We start from the raw sequence: 24,787 nt of genomic DNA, 5'->3' as shown, positions 1-24,787 counted from the left end.
GCAACCTTGGTAAGCATAAACGACTTTTAAAAACAAACACAAAATTGCATCGACCCCAAACTTTTGAATGATAGTGTAAATTATGAGCAATATCAGTAGTGCCATTTAATGATGTCAACGGTTATTATAATGGCTGTGTAAATATGTGACCCTGTCTGTGAAATCCAGGCTAAAGTCTCAAAATCTAATTATGAGATAACAAGCATCAAAGTTTGATTTCAACCATTAATTTCACTATGATTTCAATCTTTGACATGGCCTTACTCAGTCAATATTAAAGATATAAAGGTAATATTTTCACAGAATGTTCTACATATTTATGAAGGATGATTTTATGTAGAAAACAGTAAATCACAAAAAAGGCAAGGTCACATATATTATGTATATTTCAGACTAAATTGCAGTACTGTTTGTTTTTGATGTGTCAATTCTTAATTTGTTATTTTTCCTGAAAAACCATGTTGGGTCTTTTGATAGCATGGGCGGTAACTTGTTCATCCTTTCACTTGAAGATAATGGTCTTGTTTACATAATTCAGTCTTCCCTCTCCCTGTGCGTAGGCCTGTGTGGGCACAAAGTTTGTTTACTGCCATTTCCTGCTGCTCGACTACCATTTAGAAGGATGTTCGCATGCTCCGCGCATCTCTCCAGATTTCTGTAATGGCTGACCCCCACAGCAGTCCCCTGCCTCACTGCTGCATTGCTTATTTCCCAAATGGAGATGAGTAGCTGTTCTCTGCTCTGATGTTGTCCTGTGCAAACATCAGACTCTGCAGGTGGGAATTTGAATGATACTGGCATAATTCCCTCACTTAATCAATGTTCTCGAAGCTGAGCAGTGAGCACTGTGGGCTTTTTGTGTTTCACACCAATAAACTGGTACATTCTAGGCAGAAATAAATAAATGTGCCTACATGAGCATACAGAAACAATCATATCACAGAGTACATGTCATTTGCAGATTCTCCATGCATAGCTGTACTCTTAAAGAAACAGTTCACCCCAAAATGAAAATTGTCATTATTTACTCCTGCCTTTTCAAACGTGTTTAACTTTCTGTTTTGTGAAACCAAAAAGGTACATTTGTGAAGTACATCGTTGCCACTCTTTTCAGTATAATGAATGAGAATGTGAGCTGCAGAATTTCCAAAATGACAAAACGGCAACATAAGTTTACTAAAAAGAAAAAACCCTGATATTCACTTGAGTTCTCCTTGTGCTTCATGAAAGTATTCAGATTCATGAACAAGCTCTTTTCAGTCAGATCTATCCAATGAAATTGTGAACCAGTGAGCTCACAAAACCTGAAAGATTTCTTCACATGTTAGATTAGTTCTGTTGTTCCATGTTTAACTCGAATCTAGCAACGTTTTTTATATTTTCATTGTTAAACATTTGATTTACATTTATAATGCTATACTTTGCTTTCTTACCTTGGCGGGCCGGCTCCAGACAGCCCCAACAATAATAAAATAACATCAGAAAATTGCAGCATTTTTCTTTTATTAGCTGAATGCAAGGCACGCTGAATTCACGCGGCTTCAGTCTGTAGCAGAAAAGCAGAGGCATGACAACGAGCGAAGATGTGGAGTTTGCGAGTTACGGGGAGTTTAATAGGCTACATGAATATGTATCATAGCCTACCACTGAAATAACCTGAGCAATTTTAATGTTATTAAAAACCCACTCACTCAGTAACGTGCATTCATTGCATGGACGGGGCAAGACTATGTCTAAAATGCATGTACGCTATACAGTTCAGTTGAAAGTTTACCCCTTTTGGCTTGCTGTTAATGCTGAATGTAAAAATGAAAACTTAAAGTAAAGAGCTTGTGCGACGAAAGTTGCGTTCGTTACTATAGCAACCAGTCGGCTCGACTGAGAAACGTAGCCTTCCACTTCTATGACGTAAACGACCAGTGATGCAAACTATTCGACTTTTTATGTCAAATTCCGCAGTTTTGAATAGAAAGTAGGTCTGTCATTTACGTGATTCATGTAGCCTAATTCATAATTGATTATGACAATAGCATTTTTCTGTTTTGCGTTTTCAACAATACAACTGAAATTGAATGGGTGCATATTTTAAAATAAAAATATTATTTGCAGTTCAGATTGATTAGCCTACTTTACAAAAATTCTTATTATTGTTCTTGTTCTTTTACTGTTCTGTTTTCTTATTTTAATTGATTCCCCTAAATCCATTTAAATCCTTTATTTATTTAGTTTCTTTAAATAAGTACCATTACCATAGAGGTCTGGTCTTTATATTTTCCTCAAAATAATTGGTCGATATGATGACTAAAAAATGCCCACCCAGGATATCTGCCAGCCCACCCTTCTATAGCCATCAAGAACCGGGCCTGTACCTTGGCATTAAATTACATAAAACTACTTCTCGCTACTGTGTGATTGTTTCTAATATAATGGAAAATTTGACTTCACACCCACACATTTTTATTTTATTTTGCTTTTGGGGCAAATGAAGACAAAAAATATATTTGTTGTATAGTTTCCATTCACCACTATAGAAGTTTACCCAAATATGACGACTTCTGTTTCTGAGAAGCCCAGAAATGTGAAAAGGGTCCTTTTGCAATAGTTAACAGCTCACTGAATAATCAATGAATGATGAATTAATATTTAGTCTGTTCCTCACACTTAAGAAGACTTGTAATATAAGCATATGAGTTGTATAAATGCAGATTTTTATATTTTTTGTGTCCTTTTTGAAGCTTAAAAAAGTCCCTGGTTTAGACCAGCGTGAGGGTGAGTATGATGACTGAATTTACATTTTTGAGTGAACTAATCCTTTAAACATGCACGTAATGCATTTCACCCTTTCCATGTGAAGGCATAGTGGGAGTATAGTGAGGTAGCCACACTCATTTTTATTCATGTCCTCCCCCGTCCACTCAAAGTCGATGGTAAGTGTGTGGTATTCAGGAGTGGAGAGGAGCCTGTCGCCCTCATCTTTATTCAAATGCACCTGTCCTCTCCTGATTTTACTTTCTCTCTTGGGTCTGAACACTGCTGTTGGCTCCTAAATAATGCCTTCATCCCTTTCCTTCTGTCACTTTTTCAATTTTTCTATCGCTTTCATCTTGCATTACGCTTAGATGTGTTGATGACATGAGTCTGATTTTCCCTTTGCAATTGTCTCTGCCATTATCATTAACTTTGACTTCCACTTCACAAGACTTTTTTCCTTTCCTGCCATTCTATACTTGCATTTCCCCTCTCTATTTCTTGAGTGATTTCACAGTAGTAACAAACTGTCGGTTATTAATATTACTTAGAATGCATTATGTATAGAGTCAGACAAGCAGGCCAAAATAGATCTGATCCAATGCATCCACTGATCCAACACTGTGATAGAGGTGTAGACCCTTAGCAGTGTCCTATATAAAAAGACATCTCTGGAGCAACAGGGCCTTAGGTGTCTACTCGGAATTTCTGTAGCGTATATATATAGCACAAACTTCACCTCCAGGCATGTGTATCTGTCTGTCACCAAGTGCATGAATTCAAACAGGGGCAGAAACCTTAAAAATAGACAGCACTGTTGAGAGCACAATTATAAACAATCACTGTGATGAGAACCTAAAATAACAGCTGACTAAAATGTTCCAAATGCCTCTTACCTCCAGGTCGCCAGAGTTAAGGGGAGCTTTAAAGGACTCCTGGCTATTTACTACTCCCTATGTGTAAGCCACAATAAAATGATTTCCTTCTAAATGTTTATAGTGCATTGCCTGTTGAACTATATGGGTTGCTTTTAAGGTTAGTACAATGTGCTGCACTTTTTATGGCACATTTGCGAAAACACTTGTACCGTTATAAACATTCTTGTCTTTTTGGAATCACTTTCTGGAGTGATTTTGCAGAAAAATCAGTCGAAACTTGCAGAATGGAATTAAATATGGGTAGAATGTGTTAAAAAGAGCTGAGACTACCGCAGTGGTACCTGAAAGCATGATTAAATTACCTAAAATATTTAATAAACATGCGGAGGTGTCAGATGTACAGTATAGAACTTGATTAATGAGGGGTGTTCCAAATCTGTTCTGCCCACACAGATTCCGTACGGGCCGGCTCAGTGGCTAATATCCAATTGCAGACCACAAGAGAGTTTTTTTTTCTTCCCATCTTTGCAGTAAATTCAGCCTTGTAACAGTGGACTTGTTTGGCAGCCCACCAAAAAGATTTCCTTCTGAAGGTCTTCTTTCCTGTATTTCAGCCCTTTCAACATTAGCCAATGTTGGCAGATGAAGGGAGGGAGTGCCATGACACCAATTTAACAGACATTTGAAGATAAGAAGAGGACCTTTGACTTCTTTCACGCAGCTGCCCTGAATAATTAAAAGCCATTCACAGTGCTCATGGCATAGCTGTCAGTGAGAGCGTTGGGAATGATACTGCTTGTAAACTAATTGTCCTTCACAACACATATTTCTATCTGCTGTCTGACAAATAACGCACAGTTTTTTCCTTAAAGGGAATTTCATCAAAGATGAGAGGCTGGCTGTATTATCGCTGATTTTTAGTGTTAAATGTAAACCTTTTTTAAAGACGTGCTTAATCTTTCGTAGTAACCCCAACCCCAGAATATCGTCCAGCATCAGCTAGTTTGAAAGGCCAAACATTTTGTTGGTATCAGCATCTTTTGGCCAATCTGTGTTATTAAAGGTTTTTCTTTCAAAGTCAAATGCTAGAATGTTTGCAGCCAGTTTCATCATGTTAATGGGTAATTACTACTTTTTATACTAAATATATACTATATATTTTTGTTATCAAGGAGATTGTTTCTCTGCAGATATGGTAGTTTCCAAGCTATGTTCAGCAAATAACTCAGGATGCCATAAAAACTAGAAATCGGTAATTAAGTTTAAAAGAGAATTTAACATAATTAGTTATTTTTAAACCAAATAGTCTACATCATCCATTGCTATGATGTGGAGTGAAAATATAGTTTGTTATTGTTTCTTGTGTTTTGCTTAGTTTTGCTTATTGAATTGATATCCGTCAAGATGTTATTTGATTGCTAAAAGGAGCATCTTAAGGGGTTTGTTAAATGCACCTGTTACCTTTAACATAATTGAAAACTGGGTATGCAGCCACAACACCTTTTGGGGTGTTTCCATATTGTAGATTTTTAAATAATTAAAGTGTTCGGTGAATGTATTTCCTAGTGCCTAGTGTATTTTAAAGCAATGAATAATACATCTTTAGTGTAAAGCCTCAGTCACACAGTCAGTGACTTAAGCAACAGTGGCCTGAACTCATTCATTTTCATTAAGAGCTGGAGACTTCCACAACATGAGTGACTGTTGGTGACTATATGTGGGCATGTCCAGTGAACTGACAAATCTGAAAAAATATTTATGCAAATATGGAGTGACTTAAAGACAGTAAAGCCCACGTAAACCTGCCAGCTACTGTGTTGGAGCAGGATGACTGATTTTGTCTGTTAAGATGTAATGACATATCAACGAATCACAGGTTTCTTTGTCGCTGACAGTGTGAATGGGGCTTTCAGAACATTTCTGACATTTTCCATTTGACACAAAGTTACCACATTTTTTTATTATAGCAACAATAAAGGGCTCTTCACATTGACAGCGATTTGAGTGACAAAGCATCATTCATTGAATTTGTCAATAGACAAATTTCGATCCAACTTTGCATCAAAATTCTAATTATCATTTCCTCTGCCTGGTATGCTCAATGAATTAATGACTAAAGCCAAAAGTTTACTTGCATGACACAAACATGCATATAGCCAAATTCATAGTCTTTCATTCCACACATGCACACTATAAAAGTTTTATCCTTTTCTAGTGTTTTCACTATTTCTCAGCAGAACATAATTGCTCGTCAATGTGGGCGTCTATTGTTGTTGCATCTACAGTTGTTTATCCTTGTTGTTCCGTCTCCTATATCTATTTTCAACTGTGAAACAAGGGCACAGGCCTGTGTTGCCGCTTTGTGCACCAACTGTTTAGTGCAAAAAATAAATAATTCAAGGCCCATACTGATTGTGAAATTTACATCATGCGCACTGTAAATATACTAGTTTGGGTTTGAATATGAACAGATTTTTGTCTTTAATTGAATTATGGTTGCCAAGTATTCTCTACTATACTTCCACGAAATATTTTTGTAAGGCACAGATATTCTTTTTGCAGTGAGAGGGAAAAATAAAACCGTATAAAGACAGTATAAAAACATTAAATAGCACAGTAGCACGAGACTGGCATAAACGCATCGAATGTAAACACCGTTAACAGCGTATAATATAAACCATGCCGTGTTCATCCACACAGAGGTAACAGGAGACTATCCCTTTAAACAGAACTTGACGATTCCATCATAGGGAGAGAGAGAGCGAGCGAGCGAGCAGCGTGCTGGTTCGCTGTGCTGTGAAGTGTCAGTGTACGCCACCGCAGTACAGACAAACAGAAGCCAGGTCATTCCTTACTGTACGGAGGAAGAAAAACACGAGTGAAGAACAGAAGCGTTTTAATTCAAACACAGCCATATTATTAGTAGCCCAACTGCAGCTCTCTGCCTCTGGAGAGGAGGACTGAAACCCGTGCGAGGTGGAGCGGAGACACATCTGAAACATTCACATCAAACTTCTCACCCCATCGAGACCCGGATTGCACCCTTACTACAGACAACATGGAATAGAAGGACTCTGAGAGAAGCCTAACAATACAAATTGATGTTTTCTGCTGAAAACCCGTTAGAGGGGAAGAAACTGGTCCGTTAATATCAGCATCAGCTTTGTAGTGGATTGAAAGAAGGAACTCAAGATGTCTGTACCGGTAAGTTCTTCAATGTAACCGCTGAAATGATTCATCGCGACGTTTAAAAGTTACGGAACTGCTTGATAGTAACCTGCATGCGTTGTGCTGGACGCCCAGATGTTGGTCTGAAAGAATAGGCTGTTTGCTCGGTATTGCTGTGGTGATGCACACTGGTCATTTAGTATAAAGCAGCTGTTCGGGACGGTAGTGGAACTGAATTTTTGTAGTTCCCTCAAGACAATACACGAGCTGTGTGTCAAAACCTAGTGAGCTGTCTACCTAGACAGCGTTTTTGGGCGTCTTGGCACGTTCCAAGGATGCTCGAAATGGTGCGCGTGCCAATGATGCCCAAAAAATGCGTTATATATAGGCAGCTCAAAAGGTTGAGAGCTGAAGTACAAAAAATAAGCGCACAAATAAGATGCAGAATTTCCTCATGACAGGTTACCATACTAAACATTTCACGTTTCTGTTGGCTTAAGGTATTTTTTATTGGCTTCCACAATAAATAAATAAAAAAAAACGAAAAATCAAAAGCATTTTTTTTTATAACAAATTTTTTATTTTTTTGTAAAAAGTGTTACATTGCTTTATGATTAACCCATTATGTGAAGCACCTTATGACCTTTTACCTTTGGCCTTTCAGCTTGTTGCTGCTTTAGATTAATTATTATTATACTTTTTTTTTTTGTGGATCAATTAACCAAATTTGACATTTTCTAAGATTTGGTCATGTTTTATATGTCTGTGTGCAATGGCCTCATAGGGCAAAAGGCCCCTTGAAAGTAATATTCTCTTGCAGCATTTCATAAATATCTATAGCAATGGATTTTTTTTCGATGGATGCGCAAAGTGGGACAGTTTCTGTCACAAATTTTGTTACCTGTGTTAACGTGGTACGGTAATCAAGAATTGATAAATATTACTAATACTGTGCAATGTGCATATTAACAAGTAAACATGGTTGACCCTGAAGAAAAATCTGTTCTTGCACCATGGACCTGTTTCTTCCAAAAGATTCCCAGCTCAGAGCTCTTCATCGAGTCTCAACCTGTGAGACCTGTGTTCCGCCTCCCTACTGCTTTTGGCATCTCATTTCGACATACTGCAACACGATTTAATGTTTGCCCTCGCTGGCTGAAGTTAAGTAGAAGAAGTCAGTGGATTGCTAATACAGGGCTGTGGAGGATGCGCAGCTCTGCAAAACATCATTGCGGATTCCTGTGGGAGGAATGAGGTTAATTTGCATGTCTTGGCAGCTTACCTATATATTTTCCCACTGCTGTTTTTAGGAGAACTAGCATATTGATGATGTTATGAATAAATAATAAAATCATTTCTTCTCTTTGCATCCATTTGAGGAAATGGTCTCGGAAGGCCACCTCGGTGGTCTGTGCCTTGTTCAGTTTAACTCTTTAAGATAATGCTCAGTTCCAGTGACAAAGAATGGTGTATGTTCAGATTCAGTATCGCATGAGTACCCATGTCCCACGCCATTTTCAACAAACAGAAGCCAGATTGCTGTTGCCCGGGGTGATCGAGCTTGATCGCAGCAGCTGTTCTACCACAAAGATGAGAGTATGGTTTGCTTGTCTTGTGCCTCGTTTCCACAAAACCGGTGTGATTCCGTTTACCTGAGACCAACAGATGTCACCAAGAAGTGAAAAATAAACAAGTGTAATGGCTAAAGCACTTTAATGTAGTGTTTGCAGCTTGTTTGCATCAGTAGGAAACCTGCAGGAGTGTCAGGATTGCAACCCACATTGGTTTATTTATTAGGTCTGGGTTTTAATCCAAACTTTCTGATTTGTTTTAAATTTGATTCTCCTTTCGATTCAGATCAGTTTGGGCATATTTCAGTTAATAGTATCCATTCTGCTTGCACAGAAAATAAATTTCATATGGGAACCTCCTAACTTGGTATATTACGAAAATCTTAATATTTTATCCAACTATGCAGTTCATTTGATATTTAACAAATATTATAATCACCAAAAACTCATCTGTGGATAGTGTAAGTATTTCTTGTTTAAAACATTTCTTATAACATTATGCAAAATTAATAAAAATAATATATTTTGGCTCAAACCTCAGTTATAAACTCAAGAAAAATGTGATTGCCTGCTATTATTTAGCAGTATACAACATTTTAATCTTATCACATACATTTGGACTTCGAACACAGGTAAAATATTAATTTATTTTTTTCCCTAGCCATATTATTCATGCTGTCATATTTTTCAGTCAGAAAATCAACGTAGAAACAGTGTTATTTTAGTATTAATTATATACTACTGTAGTTTTTATTAATATTTTGAATGAACTTTTTAAAGTTTTAGTCATTCTTTTATGTGATTTTGTCATTATTTTTTTTTTTTATATATATCTATATAGCTTTATTTTTATTCCAGTGTAAGGTTTAGTAATTTTAGTATTTAATAATTGTTTTAATTCAAAAGTTTAAGTTCAATTTTGTCATCTAATATTTATATTTTATTTTATTTTATTTCTGTTTTATTTCATTTCACAAATATGATTTGTAATAGTTTTAGTTTTGGTAAACAATATGAAGACACTGCCCCACTGACGCTTTACCAACATATGTCCAGACTTGCATATCTAGTAAGTAAAAAAATAGTAAAGTGACGTGACGTGTGGCCAAGTATGGTGACCCATACTCGGAATTAGTGCTGTGCATTTAACCCATCCAAAGTGCACACACACAGCAGTGAACACACACACACCGTGAACACACACCCGGAGCAGTGGGCAGCCATTTTTGCTGCGGCGCCCGGGGAGCAGTTGGGGGTTCGGTGCCTTGCTCAAGGGCACCTCAGTCGTGGTATTGAAGGTGGAGAGAGCGCTGTGCATTCACTCCCCCCACCTACAATACCTGCCGGTACGAGACTCGAACCCGCAACCTGAATGTATCTCCATACATTTTCACTTGAATTCTGCAAGCGTGTATGGATGCATGCATACTTCCTTTGATACATAAGTTTGAGTTCTACACATGCTCTGCTTCATACATATTGATGGGTATTAATGTTTGGCTGTTAACGTCATTTGCCTCGGCTTCAGATCTTTATCTCGTCCCCTGGACAGCTCCCAGAGTGCGTGCACTTATTCCCCCCCACCGTCCCTCGGAGTTTCACCACAAGAGGTTAAATGCGAAGCCAGCAGGGAACGAGCTTGCTAGATCACTCTCAGACGCCCGACATTTGGTGCTTGTCATAGATGATACTCCACATACATATTAATAATGTTGGCTTAGGTGAGTTGTTGCATTTCAATCGCCCAATAAAGACCTTTTGCTATTTGTATGCGTTGCCCTGGCAACTAGAGGCCACCAGCCTTCCACATATGAGTTTCATTGGCTCATAGTAACTCATAGTAAACAGCGTATAATGCTACACATGCCATGCATGAACAAGCACGACTCCAAAGATGAATTGCGACATGCACTTGTGAATACGTCTGAATTCCTGTCTGAAATCACACTATTCATGCTTGTCCTTGCATAGTAAGTGTCTCATCTCATAGACATTCTTTCCTTCACGCAGTCACACATCAGCGGCCCCTGCTTTGCCACTCCCGGCAGGCATCTTTATCCATTTTTAGTGATTAAGGATGGCCATTTTTTGCTCAAATACACACACTCTCACACTGGATGCATCTTAATCCAGAGAACAGCTGACACGCTCATTAGTTTATTGCTTGTCAGCTCAAGAGAAAAATAGGAATGTTAGAAGCAGCTGCAGGTGAACATATGATGAATATGAATGTAAATATTAATGTTTATGTCACCTCAGGAGTCTTTTGACAAACAGCTCTTCATATTCATCTGATTTAAATACCATTCACATTAGTATGCAGTATATGTGTATATGTGTGAATATTCTTCATTCTCGTTTATGTCTTGGTACATTGCACACATTTGTTTGCATAAGAATACAAATGAAGGGAAAATTGTGTTGTGTTATAGGCTGTGTGTGTGTGTGTGTGTTTTCAGCAGGATGTTGTCTGTAGTATGGAGAGTTGTATGTAAAGCATGAAAATTGAATTACCTTGGACAGCGCTCACATTCTTCAGCTGAACTTTATTGGTCACAGATGCTGGCATTAATGTGCATATTTCTGTAAGCACTGAACAAAAGTCTATCTATCTATCTATCTATCTATCTATCTATCTGTCCGTCCGTCCGTCCGTCTGTCTAATCTGTCTGTCTATTGTTTTTCATTCTATCAGTCTATCTATTGTTCTGTCATTCTATTGTTTGTTCTGTCATTCTGTCTTTCTATCATCCTAATGTTCGGTCGTTCATCTATCTATCTATCTATCTATCTATCTATCTATCTATCTATCTATCTATCTGTCCGTCCGTCCGTCCGTCTGTCTAATCTGTCTGTCTATTGTTTTTCATTCTATCAGTCTATCTATTGTTCTGTCATTCTATTGTTTGTTCTGTCATTCTGTCTTTCTATCATCCTAATGTTCGGTCGTTCTATCATTCTTTGTCGTTCTGTCTTTCTGTTGTTCTATCTATCTTTCTGTTGTCTTTTCTGTTTTTCTGTCGTTCCTTCTTATTGTATCATTCATTTGTTGTTTGTTCTATTTATCTGACATTGTTGTCATTCTGTCATTTTCTCTGTCTATAAAGGCTATAGACCTTCAAACTTCAATACTTTGTCAATCCAGTATTGGTTTTCATTTACTATGCTAATTAAAAATTACAGTAATAATAATTTTTTAAAACTCATTTTCTTTCTACTTCATTGCATTTAAATTTAAATTGGATTTTTTCATTGGATTTGATACCTCAGTTCAATTTAATTTACGATTCAGGAATATAATTGAAATTTCTTTGAATATTATTGAAAGTCATTCTCTATTCATTTCTGATCATTCTCTATTCAGTTATGTTTATGAGCACAAAAACTGTATATTCACATGATGGAGTAAAGCATGTGTCTGTCTGATATAGTGTAGGAAAAGAATGCAGTGTATAGAATTTGTGGTTTTGTGTGCAGCGATAGTGTGCAAGTCTGCAGACTGGCAAACAAACAGATCACTCCAAAAAGATACTCTCTGACTGGTTTTCTTTGTCTGAATATAGCTTCACATACTTCCAGCCTCTTTATCTTTGCCAAATGCTTTTCACCCTTTTTTCTTATTCATCTGTTTTTCTATGTCCTTCATCTTTTGTCACTCTGAAGGTTCATATGGCTTTTTTTTTGCTTTTAATTTTAGTTTCCTTGCGTTTAACAGTCTGTGTGTGTGTGTGTGTGTGTGTGCACATGCTTCTGTTTTGCAGAGCTCTTTTGCTGTTATATTTGCAGCAGTGGGGGACATACTTAGTGTGAAATCCAAGTAGGCCCCTTATGATTTCAAAAGCCGGTGTCGTTTTACTCACCCTGGCGTTGACTGTCCTGCAGACGACCACTCTCAGCTGTTTGGGAGGACACATGCCGGTCCTCACAGGACCTAAAAGAGTCACGTAAACACGTCTCCTCTAAACAAGTCACCACACCCCCTCCCCTTGACCCCAGGGTGTTTAAAGTGTAGCATCTTGTTTTCTGTGTGTCAGACTGGCAGGACTGACTTTAATGAATGTGCGGCCCTCTCTAGAATTCTGTTTATGCTGCTGTTTAAGTCGTATGTGTGTGTCAACGTGGCTTGGCTGTGATGAGTTGCTAATGAAACGCAGGACTTTTTCACCATGTGATGATTTGAACTCAGTGTAACCCGCTCTTTTGTTCCACTGCCCTGTAAATCTCTTTCGTCAGCATTAGAAGGGGGAAGAGAGAGGGAATATGTGCGTGTGCACGTCTGTGGATGGAGATTATGTTGGGTGTGTATGTGTAAAATTTGCATGCCTCGTGTTCATGTTTTGTGTTGAGGGATTGTGTTGGTAGACAGAGAGAGAGAGTGTTGCACATATTTGTTTTGTAGCTCGATGGGCACTGGATCCTGATGTGGATCCTTATTATAGTGCAGCTGTGAGAGTGAAAGGGAGATAGAAAAACGAGCGAGTGTAGTTGTGTGCATGTGTCTGTTTTTGCCACTGCCTGTGCCAAATCGTCCCATCGCCACCGTCGTAAATCTGCTGGCTGATGTGCGCCATGGTCATATTAATGGAGCGCCATCAATCAAACCGGGCTGTCTGAGATTAGACTGTATGTGCATGATGGGATGGGGGAGGGAACTGTACGTATAAGTGAACCTGACAGAGACATCTGTTTAGAGTAGACCAATTCAGTTAAGGCCAGTCCTCATGAGCTCAGCCTAGCCCAGTCCAGTCTAGCTATTTCCACTCTAGTCCAATTTAGCATGCCCAGTCCAGTTTATCTCAGCTAAATCCAGCTCAGTCCAGTCCAGTTTAGCTAAACCCAGTCAATTAAACTGGGATAAACCCAGACCAGATTAGCTAAAGCCAATCCATCTGAACTCAGCTAAACCCAGTCTAGTCCAGTCCAGTTTAGTTTGCCCAGTTTAGTCCAGACTGGCTAAGGATATTCCAGCTGTACAAGGCTAAACCCAGCCTAGTCCAGTCCAGTTTAGCTAAACCTAGTTAAGTCTAGTTTACCTTGCCCAATTCAATCCAGATTAGCTAAAACCAATCCAGTTGTACTTAGCTAAATCCAGCCTAGTCCCGTCCAGTTTAGCATGCCCAGTTCAGTGCAGGTTAGCTAAGACCAATACAGTTGTACTCAGCTAAACTGAGCCTAGATCAGTCCAGTTTAGCTAAACCCAGTCATGTCAAGTTTATCATGCCAGGTTCAGTGAAGAGTAGCTAAGGCCAGTCCAGTTGATCTCAACTAAGACCAACCCAGTCAGGTCGAGTTTAGCATGTTCAGTTCAGTCCAGATTAGCTTAGGCTACTCCAGTTTATCTCAACTAAGACCGACCCAATCCACTCTAGTTTTGCTCAACTATAGTGTATAGTGTAGTGTGCCGTTTTCAGTCCAGATAATCTGAGACCGGTCCAGTTTACTCAGCTAAACCCAACCCAGTCCAGTGCATTTTAGCTAAACAGGTCCAGTTTATTTCAGCTGAGGCCAGCCCAGTAAAGTCCAGTTTTAGCTAAGGCCAATTAGGGTTGTGACGGTGAGGAAATTTTCCCACCGGTTAATCGAAGAGTGACAACACCGGTAATACCGGTATCACCGTTGGTGTGGAGGTGGGGGGTTAGTTCGTTTGAGTTTCCCTCTTTTCTTCGCTTTCAAATGGCTTGTAAAAGTGCAGTGCGAATTTTACGTTCACTTTCAAATTAGCGGCAACTGCCGCAATTCGGCGTCATCTGTCCTCTAACTGAACTAGGCTAAATTATTTTTGTTACTATAAAAAAATCAAAACGACGGTGGGGGGCGGTGCCACGGTAGGCAAATGACGTAACCGGTGTTGCGGCTTAACACCGGTATAACTGAAAACACCATCTATCGCAGCAAGCCTAAGGCCAATCCAAATCAACTCAGATGAGCCCAGATCAGTCCAGTCCAGCTCAGCTAGACCCAGGCAATCTGCAGATTGATCGCCCTCTGAATTGCAGAGTAGCTTGGCAGTGATGAGTGATGAAGTCAAAGGGTCAGATGAAGAGCAGGAGCCAGGAGAGAGGGGGATGGAAGAAAAAGAGACACAAATGAGACTAGAACTGGAAGAGTCCAGTGTAACGGTATTTTTAGTACTATTCGTATACTGTAATAGTATTTATTAATATTTTGAATTAGAATTTATTTTAGATTTTTTTTAATAAGTTTTAGTAATTCTGTTAGGTGCTTTTGTCATTTTTATTAGTTTTTTAATGTTTCCATTTTTATTTCAGTTTTAGTTTTCGTAATTTTAATTTTAAAAACTTTATCTTTTTTCAGTTGGTTTCCAAAGTACCATTTCTAAAATCATCTAGTATTTATATTTTGTTTCAGCTTTAAAACTAAAGCTATTCAAATTCGCTAATTGAAATAGTTAATAATAACAACACTGCTCCTGTCCTAATGAACCTCTCCGCATCCGCCTGTGTTTTAATGAACCTCTCTGTCTGGATGCTCATTAAGGACGTGTGAGTGCGAGCACCTCAGTCACATCCTCTCAGCTGTGTCTGTCCGTATGAGTGTGTACGTGAAATATCATATCGTATATATGCAGATGGGAACTCTTAATGCTAATGAGCATGCTTAAGTGAGTGTGTGGCACTGAAGTGCAAGCGTGCACCTCTTATTTGATGTGCCTAAACCGCATTGCAGCAGCATGAAGAGGCTGTAATCTTTAGTTGAAGTCCCGTTAATCCATGTGAAGTTTAACACTGCACAGTATGTTACATTCCTTAAATTAAAGCAACAGTGCTCGGGATGCTTTGGAATGCCGGAACTCAATTTCATAATTGATGGATCAGGCAGATTAATCAACTTCACAATGTATTAACTACATTCCAGGTTTCTATATCCGACCTCTGGGACAATCTGGGGTCATTTAGTGGCATGCAAATAAATGTACGGTGTATGCTAACACTCTTGAAGCTATTATAATCAGGGTCCCACGCATAAACAGCAAGCATAATGCATAATTAATGTAATTTATTTTACTCTGGTGCTGGAATAGATTAGGGGTGCCCTCTTTGATTTGGCTTGACCTCCACCATCACCTCCTTGAGGAAGCGTCTCATTGGAAGTCGGCGTGGATGTGTTCTTGCTCCTGTTGACCTTTTCGATGATGGGAACTTGTGAGGTGTGATTGGGGATTTAGGGAGAGAAAGCACAAGACCGAAAGGTGAGAGAGAGAGGAGGTGATGGGGGAGAGTGAGACAAAATGAGAGACAGTTTTGAAGTGGGCGACTCCATTTCACACAGCTGCTATAATGTGACATTTCTGCAGACCGTTGTCCCTCTTCCTCATCAATGCAGTGCAGCGGATTAAAGTTGCATCAGCTGCAGCATGGCGCTAACCCAATGTTGCATCTCCCATTTTTCCGCTAGAGGGGCGACCTTTAAGCAGCTTGTTGCTTTTTTTAATGCTGACGCCAGTGAGCCGCACTTGCAGAAGGATAATAAAGGGATGTTGCATGTTATTACTGCAGCTTTACGGTAAAAGAAAAAGTCATTTTTAGGCAACAAAGAAGCTTGATGTGAAAGAAAATTGATTTTGAAGATTGGCTTTCGATCTTTCGTAGGACTTTGCTGCTCTTGGTTTCGTAGAGTGGACAGCGACAGCTGGGATTTTGCTTTTGTGCCACTGTTTGGAGATTAGCATTGGTTCCTTAATAATAGTCCCATTACAACTCGCGTACATTGTCAAACACACAGCATACTTAGAATATTCACTCTCTGACTTAAAAGACAATGTATGTTTCAATGTTTATGATAAACAATCTGGCATCTATGGAAACCTGTTTCTGTCTCAGAGTAAAAAAAGTTATTTGCGACTGTATTGCAGTTTCAACTTTTTTTTTTACATTTTTATATGTCGTCATTGTCAGATTATATCTATCAATGTTTCGTTTCTCCTTATTTTGACTATCAAAATGTGACTTTATTTTGCATTGTGACTTCATATATGACAGTTGCAATTAGTTTCTCTTTTGTTTCTTTCTAATTGGCTATTTATCATAGTTTAAGCTGTTATTCTGCAATGTGACTTGTCAGTTGCTATTTGTGTCTCATAATTGCGACTTAATTGTCATAATGTTGTGACTTGTAAAATTGTGACTTTATCGTTGTTGCAAGGCATCTATTTTTTACTTTTCAGTTTATCTCACAATGTTGTTTTGTTTCTCGTAATTGTGACTTTTAATCTCAAAATGACTCTATTTCATATTTTAATTTTAATCTGTCAATTATCTGTGGTATTTTTTACTCTGAGATGGAAACTTCTATTGGTATCCATTTCTTGATGTATGAGCTGTTTATATGTGCTGATGTTTTTGCTGATGTTTTTCTTGCTTTATAAGGTCCTTGTGTGAGTGTGTGTGTGTGTGTTAGCGTTTTAGTCTCAGCTATTACAAAGTTTATGTGCTATAGGAATGCTGTACTTCCTGTAGCACACTCAGAGTGCTGTATAAGAATCCCAGCATGATCTCCGGAACGCTTCAAGCCAACCGCTGCAAACTCATCAGTTAACATTAATGAACCACAGCTGGCTTTTATAGATATACCTGCTGGACATTCATATTCTCACAGCCTAGTTCTTCTCTCACAGGTTCTTACAAACATTTATACTTCATCTAATGCATCTTAATTAGAGCTGCTCATGTGTGCAGATGTGAGACTGGTTTGGGTCCAAAAGGAAGACTTCAGTTCCACAATAAGGGAAATGGTCGGTATAGTGGTCATTTTTCAAATTATAGTCTTTTAGGTCTGCGATTGTATTGACTGAGCCCATTGAATTGGTCTCTTAGGTGATAAGTAGGATGTTCATGCTTTGTTGAATGCATAGATGTTCGTCTGTACAGGTGGCTAGTAGATCTTGCTATCTAGTGAAGCAGGTAAATGATGGGTTTCAGATAGAGGCAGTGTTTATCAAGGTCTTTAATTTACATAGCAGGTGGAGGCCCCATGATCATCCCCATGGCTCATGGATTATTGCTAGACTTGGCAACAAATTAAGGTACCCAATGTGGCCAATTGCAGACTGGTAAAAGAAGGCCTTGTTCTTCATGACATGAAAGGTTTGCCATCTGGGCCCCCTACCTGGATTTTTCCTGGTTTCTGAATTTAGCTACATGGCTGAGGGACTCCTAGTGTTCCTGGAGGTCAGCTCAGGATTGGACCAGAAAGTCTGGAAAGCTTATTGTGTGTTTGGTCACATTTAAAGCAAAATGTATGCACAAGAACCTTTTGAACTTGGGTTGATCTGATTGATATGCATTAAGGAGATGAATGTTAATGTATGTGGGATGGACAGATTAACCAATCTACATTGTTCAAAGCTTTTGTTCTTGTCCTGTGCCCCTTTGCCCTGTTGGCTGGGCAAGTAATCTGCTCAACTGGCATGTGAATTGGGTTTGAACTGGGAGGGCAAGCAATTTACTGCTCATTCACAGACCGTTCCCCAGTTTATGAGAAAAAAAGAGGGGGATGGGGTTGAGGAAGATGAAGAGGAAAAAAATGGATTAGATAGAAATGGAGAGTAAAAGATAGAGGATGAGATGAGAAACACAGAAAGACATTAGGAGAAAGAATGAGTAGGAGAAATATGAAGCGATAAGGAGGGATTGTGAAGAAGAAATATATGGAATTAGGAGAAGAAAAGAAAGTCAAGCAACATGTGAGACAGAAGGCTGTGGGATCTGGATGTATGAGAGAAAAAGAAGCTCAAAGCTTTGTTGATATGATGGTTGTACCACCTGTAAAGGTTCCAAGATTCCCAATGTTTTTCCAGTATTACATTACATACACTTTTCAGTGGATAAACAACCTTTGAGTCATCAGTTGTTTTTTATTATGCATAATTTCTTTGACATTTTTACTGCAAAACAGTATCCATTAAATGTTTTTGCAATGTTAATGTAATGTTGTGTATAGGTTCTGTGCCTGATTTTTTTTTTGGAAAGCTATTTTGCAGACTTTTGGACTGCCACACTGGAATGCAGGCTTCCGTTCCTCTCTTTCTCACTTTTTCTCTCTCCGCCAATTCCTTTCTTTTCTTTTCCAGACTGTGTCCAGGATTTCTGGGCCTGGAAACTCCCAGAAGCCAAAGTGAGTCTGGGCTAGACTGCTGTCATGTCAACAGCCACTGTGCTGCTAATATACACAGGCACCTCGGCACTCGATCATTTCATCGTCCAGAAGAGCCCCCAATGTCACAGGCTTCACCCCAGCACTCAGGATAGCTGTTGTGTCATGGAACATGTTTCCTGTGTCACACATCAGCTTCCCAAGGCACAATCCCAGTTTTTTTTTTTTTAATTTCTTTTTATTATTTTTAGCATTTGAGTAGTGCAGAGTATCTCGTTACTTAATATGATAATATCTTTCCAGAGATGAATTGCGCAGCTGTCATAGTCGGAAAGGATAATATGAAAACTGCAGCATTAGTACTAGCAGGCATTAAAAGAGGATAATCTGGAAAATATTTACTTACAGAAAGATGTTTACAGTAATTGGGCTGTGGGCATTTTTTGTCAGAGCGTAGAAAAAAAAAACAGGCTTGCCTTGACAAAGTCCTTGGTAGATGTCCAGAGATAGAGAGAACAGCAGAGTTAAGTCAAGTAAAACAATGGTAATGTGTGTGAATAGAGTATTAGTAATGTAAGCGAGATTATCGGCAACCACGCTGGCGATGCTAGCGGGCTATTTTCTAATAGCGGACTCGGGAAATCAAAATAAAACTAGTGATAACAAGGCGCTCTGATTGTTTTTGTTGTAGAATACGATAGGAGATATATTCACACGTTATAGAAACTAAAATGATGGTGTATAAAATTGATTTTAAGATAAAAAATTAGACGACAAAGAATTAACTTGACGGAGCTCAAACTCAAAACACACGGCAGCCTGTGCTATTTGTGCTATTTTCAAAAGCCTTCAGCAGTACTTCATACAAGTATTATTATTGTGTCTAAGGTTACACACAGTTTGCGTTCTTGCATTTAAAAACAGCTAGCAAAGTGAATGCAGGGATCTTGAAATGTTTGAACTAATTTTAACTAGACATTCTCATGCTAAGAAAACATTTAGAAAGGAAGAGTTACTTGAGTCCTGTTTTCATAACTACACTTGTCATGCGCCAGCTTGTTTTTGGTTATTGTTTACTTTTGATGGCTGTGTGTCTGTAGCACCTAGCTTATTCTCCTTTACTGCCATAAAGTTTCATAACACAAGATCATACCTCTTCAGCATTTGGTTTCAGTGCTGCTGGATATGGACACAGGCTATTCTGATATTATTTGCACCTATACAATCACACTACAGAGGATATTACTCTGGAATTGATTAGATACAGCAGCCAGTACGCTCACATATGATGCCCAGTAGAGCAGCGTTGTTCCCGCATGGTGGGATGTCTTAAAGGATCGTCCTCAGGGAGGAAAGAGGCATTGAGTGAAAATTAAATTAACTTTCCTCACACTTTCACAGCATATCTCCCTCTGCCTCTTTTTATGATGGATTTAACTTGTGGCTTCACACTAAATATAATTAGCCAACAAATTAACCATAAATTACCATCACCTTGAATCACTATTGAGTTACATTTCACAAAATACAGAGCCTCGGTTTTCTACCACAGGGTCCATTAGTTTATATTTTATTGAAAAAAATTCTCTGTGAAGAGGTTTTGTACAGCTGACCAGTCCTTTTCTCTTCAGTTTAGCAAGCGGTCGCTCTCACTGGCTGAATACGGCCTTTGAACTGTCTACTTGATGGCAGATTGATGGTCTGTGTTAGGATGTGCTTTACGTCTGACTGATGTGTTTGTCAGTGAAGGTGCTAAGGCTCTCATAGACACACACACACACACACACACACACACCGTTGACTGATGGATCTGGTGGTGGCACCAGCTGGGAAGAGGTATTGTTCTGGTCTCCTGCATGTTTCTTCTTCCAGCTCGCTGAGCTGGCCATTTTACACTCTGTCATGTTGTGTGTATGTGATGAAATAAATGGATTGTAAATATTTATTGGCGATGAATGCAGTGAGAGGCTCTGAATGGCTGTCTGTGTGCCACAAACCTGTCATTGCTCTTGATAGTCTCTCGATGGTACCGAGACCCTCAGAGGAGCTTTGAAAAACCACTATGTGATTGAACAAGAATGAATCTTGGGAATCGGCTGTCTTTTGCAGAGTATCACTAGACTATATGATTTTGACTGAAAATGCACTAAATGTATGAGATACAGGAATAGAGGAAGAAGAGTAATTGAATTCTCAATTCAAAAACTCCTGTTCTCCAAAAAACACGCATGTTTTTAAAAAATAAATATAGTTTTTGTTCACTTTCTAGCACAAATATCTATATTGTGATACAGTATATACAATTACCATGATATAAAATTACTCTGATATATGATATGATTTTGATTATACCACGCACCCTTGTGTGCTTGTTGCTCAGATCAGCTATTTCTCAGATCATACAGCCTTCACATGATATCATGTCATATTTAGGGATGTAATGATTAACCGCAAGCCGGTCGAAAATCGATTCAAATATGTGACGATTCAAATTGGTTGAGATACAATTGGAGTAGGAGTTATGTATCTCTGAGGGGAACTGACTGTCTTTAGAAAAGTTTACGTGATATTTTCTTTGCGGTTCCTATTGCTGTTCATAAGCACCACCTGCTGTCAGAGAGTAAATCTGCGTCTTATTCAGCTCATCTGCTGTTTCGTTCAGATGTGTTTTATGTAGTATAGTTTCACAAAATTAAAGTCAGATCATTCTGTTTTTGCTTCAAACTTCGAAATTATACAGTCTAATTTAGATTAAAAACTATTCATGCTGCATGTATGCAGCATCTTTGTTTGGATCATGATTAAAATCCAGTGGTTGCCTCTAATTTTAAATGGAAAGAGCACAGACAAAGCCTTAGACTGTTAATATTAAGAGATTTATTTTATTTGTGTAACTTACTTGTTTGATTTAGTTTAAAAATTTCAATTTAGTTTTGTTCTATTTCAATTTGACAAAGACACGTGCAGCAATAGCCTAATAAAACAACACCTTTTCATTTACTGAATAATGTCTTCAATCTCATTTTGTTAAAAAAAAAATCATGAGAAAATCAAATTGTGAAATCAAAATCGTGAATCGAATCGAATCATGAGTTGAGTGAATCGTTGCATCCCTTGTCATATTGATTACGTTTTCTCATTTATCCACTTCAATTATGAACTGAGCTGAACTGAGCTTTGGATCTGAGTGTTGTGGTTTGGTCGCAGAGATTCCTCCAATCATATGGCTCCTTATCAGGATTTTATCTCCTGTTCTCAAGGAGGGAATCAGACAGACCTTAGACAGTCTTGTAGAATTTCGATTATCTGGGACGGGGCCCACAGGGAAATCTTCCTCCACTGGATTACTGCACAGAGGTCGTTCATTGCTCATCTGTGGACAAAGCAGAAAACAGCAGTGCAGAACAAACACAAACACTGAGAAGATGGCCTAGCCTGAGATTAAATAATGCAGAATAGATTTGGGGAAATGGCACTCCATCATATCACTTGAATCTGCTCTGAATCTAGTTGAGGTTCATAAGCTAACAATGTAATATCTATCTATCTATCTATCTATCTATCTATCTATCTAGCTATCTATCTGTCTATCTGTCTGTCTGTCTGTCTGTCTAATATTGGTGAAACATTTTCTTCCAGGTTTTTTGATAAATAATATGTTCAAAAGAACAGTGTTTATTTAAAATAGAAATCGTTTGTAACAAAGTAAAAGTCTTTACTGTAACTTTTAATTAATTCTATGCATCCTTGCTAATTAATTTATTTAAAAAAGGTAATGACCCCAAACCTTTGCAAGCATATATATGTGTGTGTGTGTATATATAAAAAAAATATGCAAAATGTTAATAATTTTCACAAAATAAGAGGGATCATGAAAATTGCATGTTATTTTTTATTTAGTACTGTCTTGAATAAGCTATTTCACATAACAGATGTTTATATATATACTCCACAAGACAAAATAATAACTGAATTTATAAAAAATTACCCCGTTCAAATGTTTACATACCCTTGAATATTAATACTGTGTGTCATTTTTCTGGATGATCCATTACTGTTTTTATTTTTTGTGATAGTTGTTCATGAGTCCCTTGTTTGTCCTGAACAGTTAAACTGCCCGCTGTTCTTCTGAAATATCCTCCAGCTCCTGCACATTTTTGGGTTTTCCAGCATCTTCTGCATATTTGAACGCTTTCCAACAGTGACTGTATGATTTTGAGATCCATCTTTTCACTTTGAGGACAATTGAGGGATTCATACATAACAATTACAAAAGGTGAAAAAATTTACTGATGCTCAAGAAGGCAACACAATGCATTAAGAGCAGGGTGGTAAACTTTTGAACAGGATGATGATGTGTAAATTTGTCTTATAACTGTCTTCAAACAAATGTTGTTGTGAAGCATCTAATCCGTTCCGGCGGAAGGCGTATGACGTATGCGCAGCGCACGCACCTCTGATATATGCTTGTCTCGCGAGTTTGTTTAATAGGAGCAAAGGAAGCAAAGGAAGCAAAGTTTCCTTACTTTAGCAAAGGAAAACCAGTCTCCTCTTGGTTTATATCGAAATCCTCCGGCATTTTTCTTTGCAAAGTCTTACGTCATCCGCCGGAACTGCTTCAGTGTATGACAGTCAGCAGAAGTGAGAGAAAATTGTTTATTACGTTTGAAATATGGATATTTTTCTTACAAAAACTTCAGGGGGCCTTTATTCATCCCCCGGAGCCGTCTGCGGCACGTTTTATTATGAATGCGCGAGCTTTATTTGATTACTTGTGGACTGTTCAGCTGCAACACCCGCTGACTGCAATGATAGAGCTTGGAATAGCCAGGACACTTTTTAATATAACAATGACTGGATTCGTCTGAAAGAAGAAAGTCATATATTCCTAGGATGCTTCGAGGGTAAGTAAAACACAAGCTAATTTTAATTTTTGGGTGAACTAACCCTTTAAGATTTTTGCATAGTACTGTATATACAGTATTATATAGTATCACATTGTAAGTTTAGCAACCTCCGGTATATTCATAGTTGTAGAAACAAGACATTTTTCTTATGAGGAGGTTGGCAACCTCTGCGTCTTCATCATTGTATCTTTAAAAGTTTAATGAAAGTCAGTTACTACTCAACTGAGCATTAGCAGAATTTCATGTGCACTTTGAAAAGCATTATTTGTGTGATGCACATGCTTTACCATTAACAGAGTTGCCTATGGAGAGTCATTTATTAGGCTTCTGTGATGGTTAGGATGCTGCCTTAGAAGGCTGCTGCCTACAGAATGTAGGAAGAGGCAACGCAATTGTTGTTTCAAATTAAGTTTCATTACTACCTAAAACCCATCTCCATAGAGGTTAATGATGCTTTTAAACATTGTGATTTACTCTTGTGCTGGTCAGACTGGAGGAGGAGTGTTGGGGGCTGATGGGAGTTTCCTTATCATCATCATCTCGCCATCTCTCAGCGGTCCTGCACAGGGCATGTTCACTCAACTCTGTGTCATGGGTCAGGAAATAGACTATTCCTTTGTCCTGACTGGCTGCTGAACAGACTGAACTTGTGTGTATATCTGAGATACAGTTTGAGTGTATATGCTGGCGAATGTGTGTGCGTACGTGGTGTTTTGTTATGAGCGTGTTTGTGTGCTGAGACGAGGGCTAGTTAAGGGAATTTTGCTGGAATGCTAATCACATGCTCACTAATGGACAGGGAGAAGAGTAGGCAATGACCTGTTGACTACAGAACAGCTAGATAAACAAATGCAGAGAGAGAAGGAGACACCACCTAATGTGCAGTGCCTAAATCAAAGTGTGAAAATACTTTTTAAAAATACAACCATAACGTTATTAAAGGAATTACAAGTGTAAATGCAAGTGTTTTTGACAGCATCATGTGATTGAAAATCATTTACTATTTCTGTTAGTGATGTGCCGAAAATAACAACAACAGCACAGATAAATGCAATAGAATAAAGAGAGCTATGAAAGTTTTTCAGGTTAAGTAAGTTTTTATTCAGTTAAGAAATACTACAGAAATTAAAGTAATAAAATTTTAATTTGATTACTTTAATTTCTGTAGTCTTCATTGTAACAAGCTGTTTGAGACTGAGCGCGGATTGTGCTCTCCACTAATATAGATCAGTTCTGGTGCGCGCGCGTTTGGTATAAGCGCGAAACCTGCGGGAATGACTAAAATAATGCGCAATACAAGCACTATTTAACCGGAGCGAATGAGACGCGTGTGAGAGAGAAGGTGTTGTCGGAGAGAAGAGAGCGAGAATGCGCGGCTAACGTTATTGCCTGTGCTGCTAGT

The 24,787-nt window shown here is 38.4% G+C and overlaps 1 protein-coding gene across 1 annotated transcript in view; it reads left to right on the top strand.

The window, feature by feature from the left end:
- Positions 1 to 6,397: 6,397 nt before the first annotated feature.
- Positions 6,398 to 24,787, top strand: part of LOC107701029 (breast cancer anti-estrogen resistance protein 1-like) — a 91,630-nt gene continuing 73,240 nt past the window's right edge. The window contains exon 1 of the mRNA XM_016502941.1: positions 6,398 to 6,830. Within this exon, the coding sequence (XP_016358427.1) occupies positions 6,819 to 6,830 (12 nt within the window). The 5' untranslated portion in view covers positions 6,398 to 6,818. The remainder of the gene's footprint in view (positions 6,831 to 24,787) is intronic.

The sequence above is a fragment of the Sinocyclocheilus anshuiensis genome, unplaced genomic scaffold, assembly GCF_001515605.1.
Source record: "Sinocyclocheilus anshuiensis isolate Anshui unplaced genomic scaffold, SAMN03320099.WGS_v1.1 scaffold1862, whole genome shotgun sequence".
NCBI lineage: Eukaryota > Metazoa > Chordata > Actinopteri > Cypriniformes > Cyprinidae > Sinocyclocheilus > Sinocyclocheilus anshuiensis.
The sequence above is the reverse complement of the archived record's forward strand: the minus strand, read 5'-3'. Positions and strand labels throughout refer to the sequence as shown.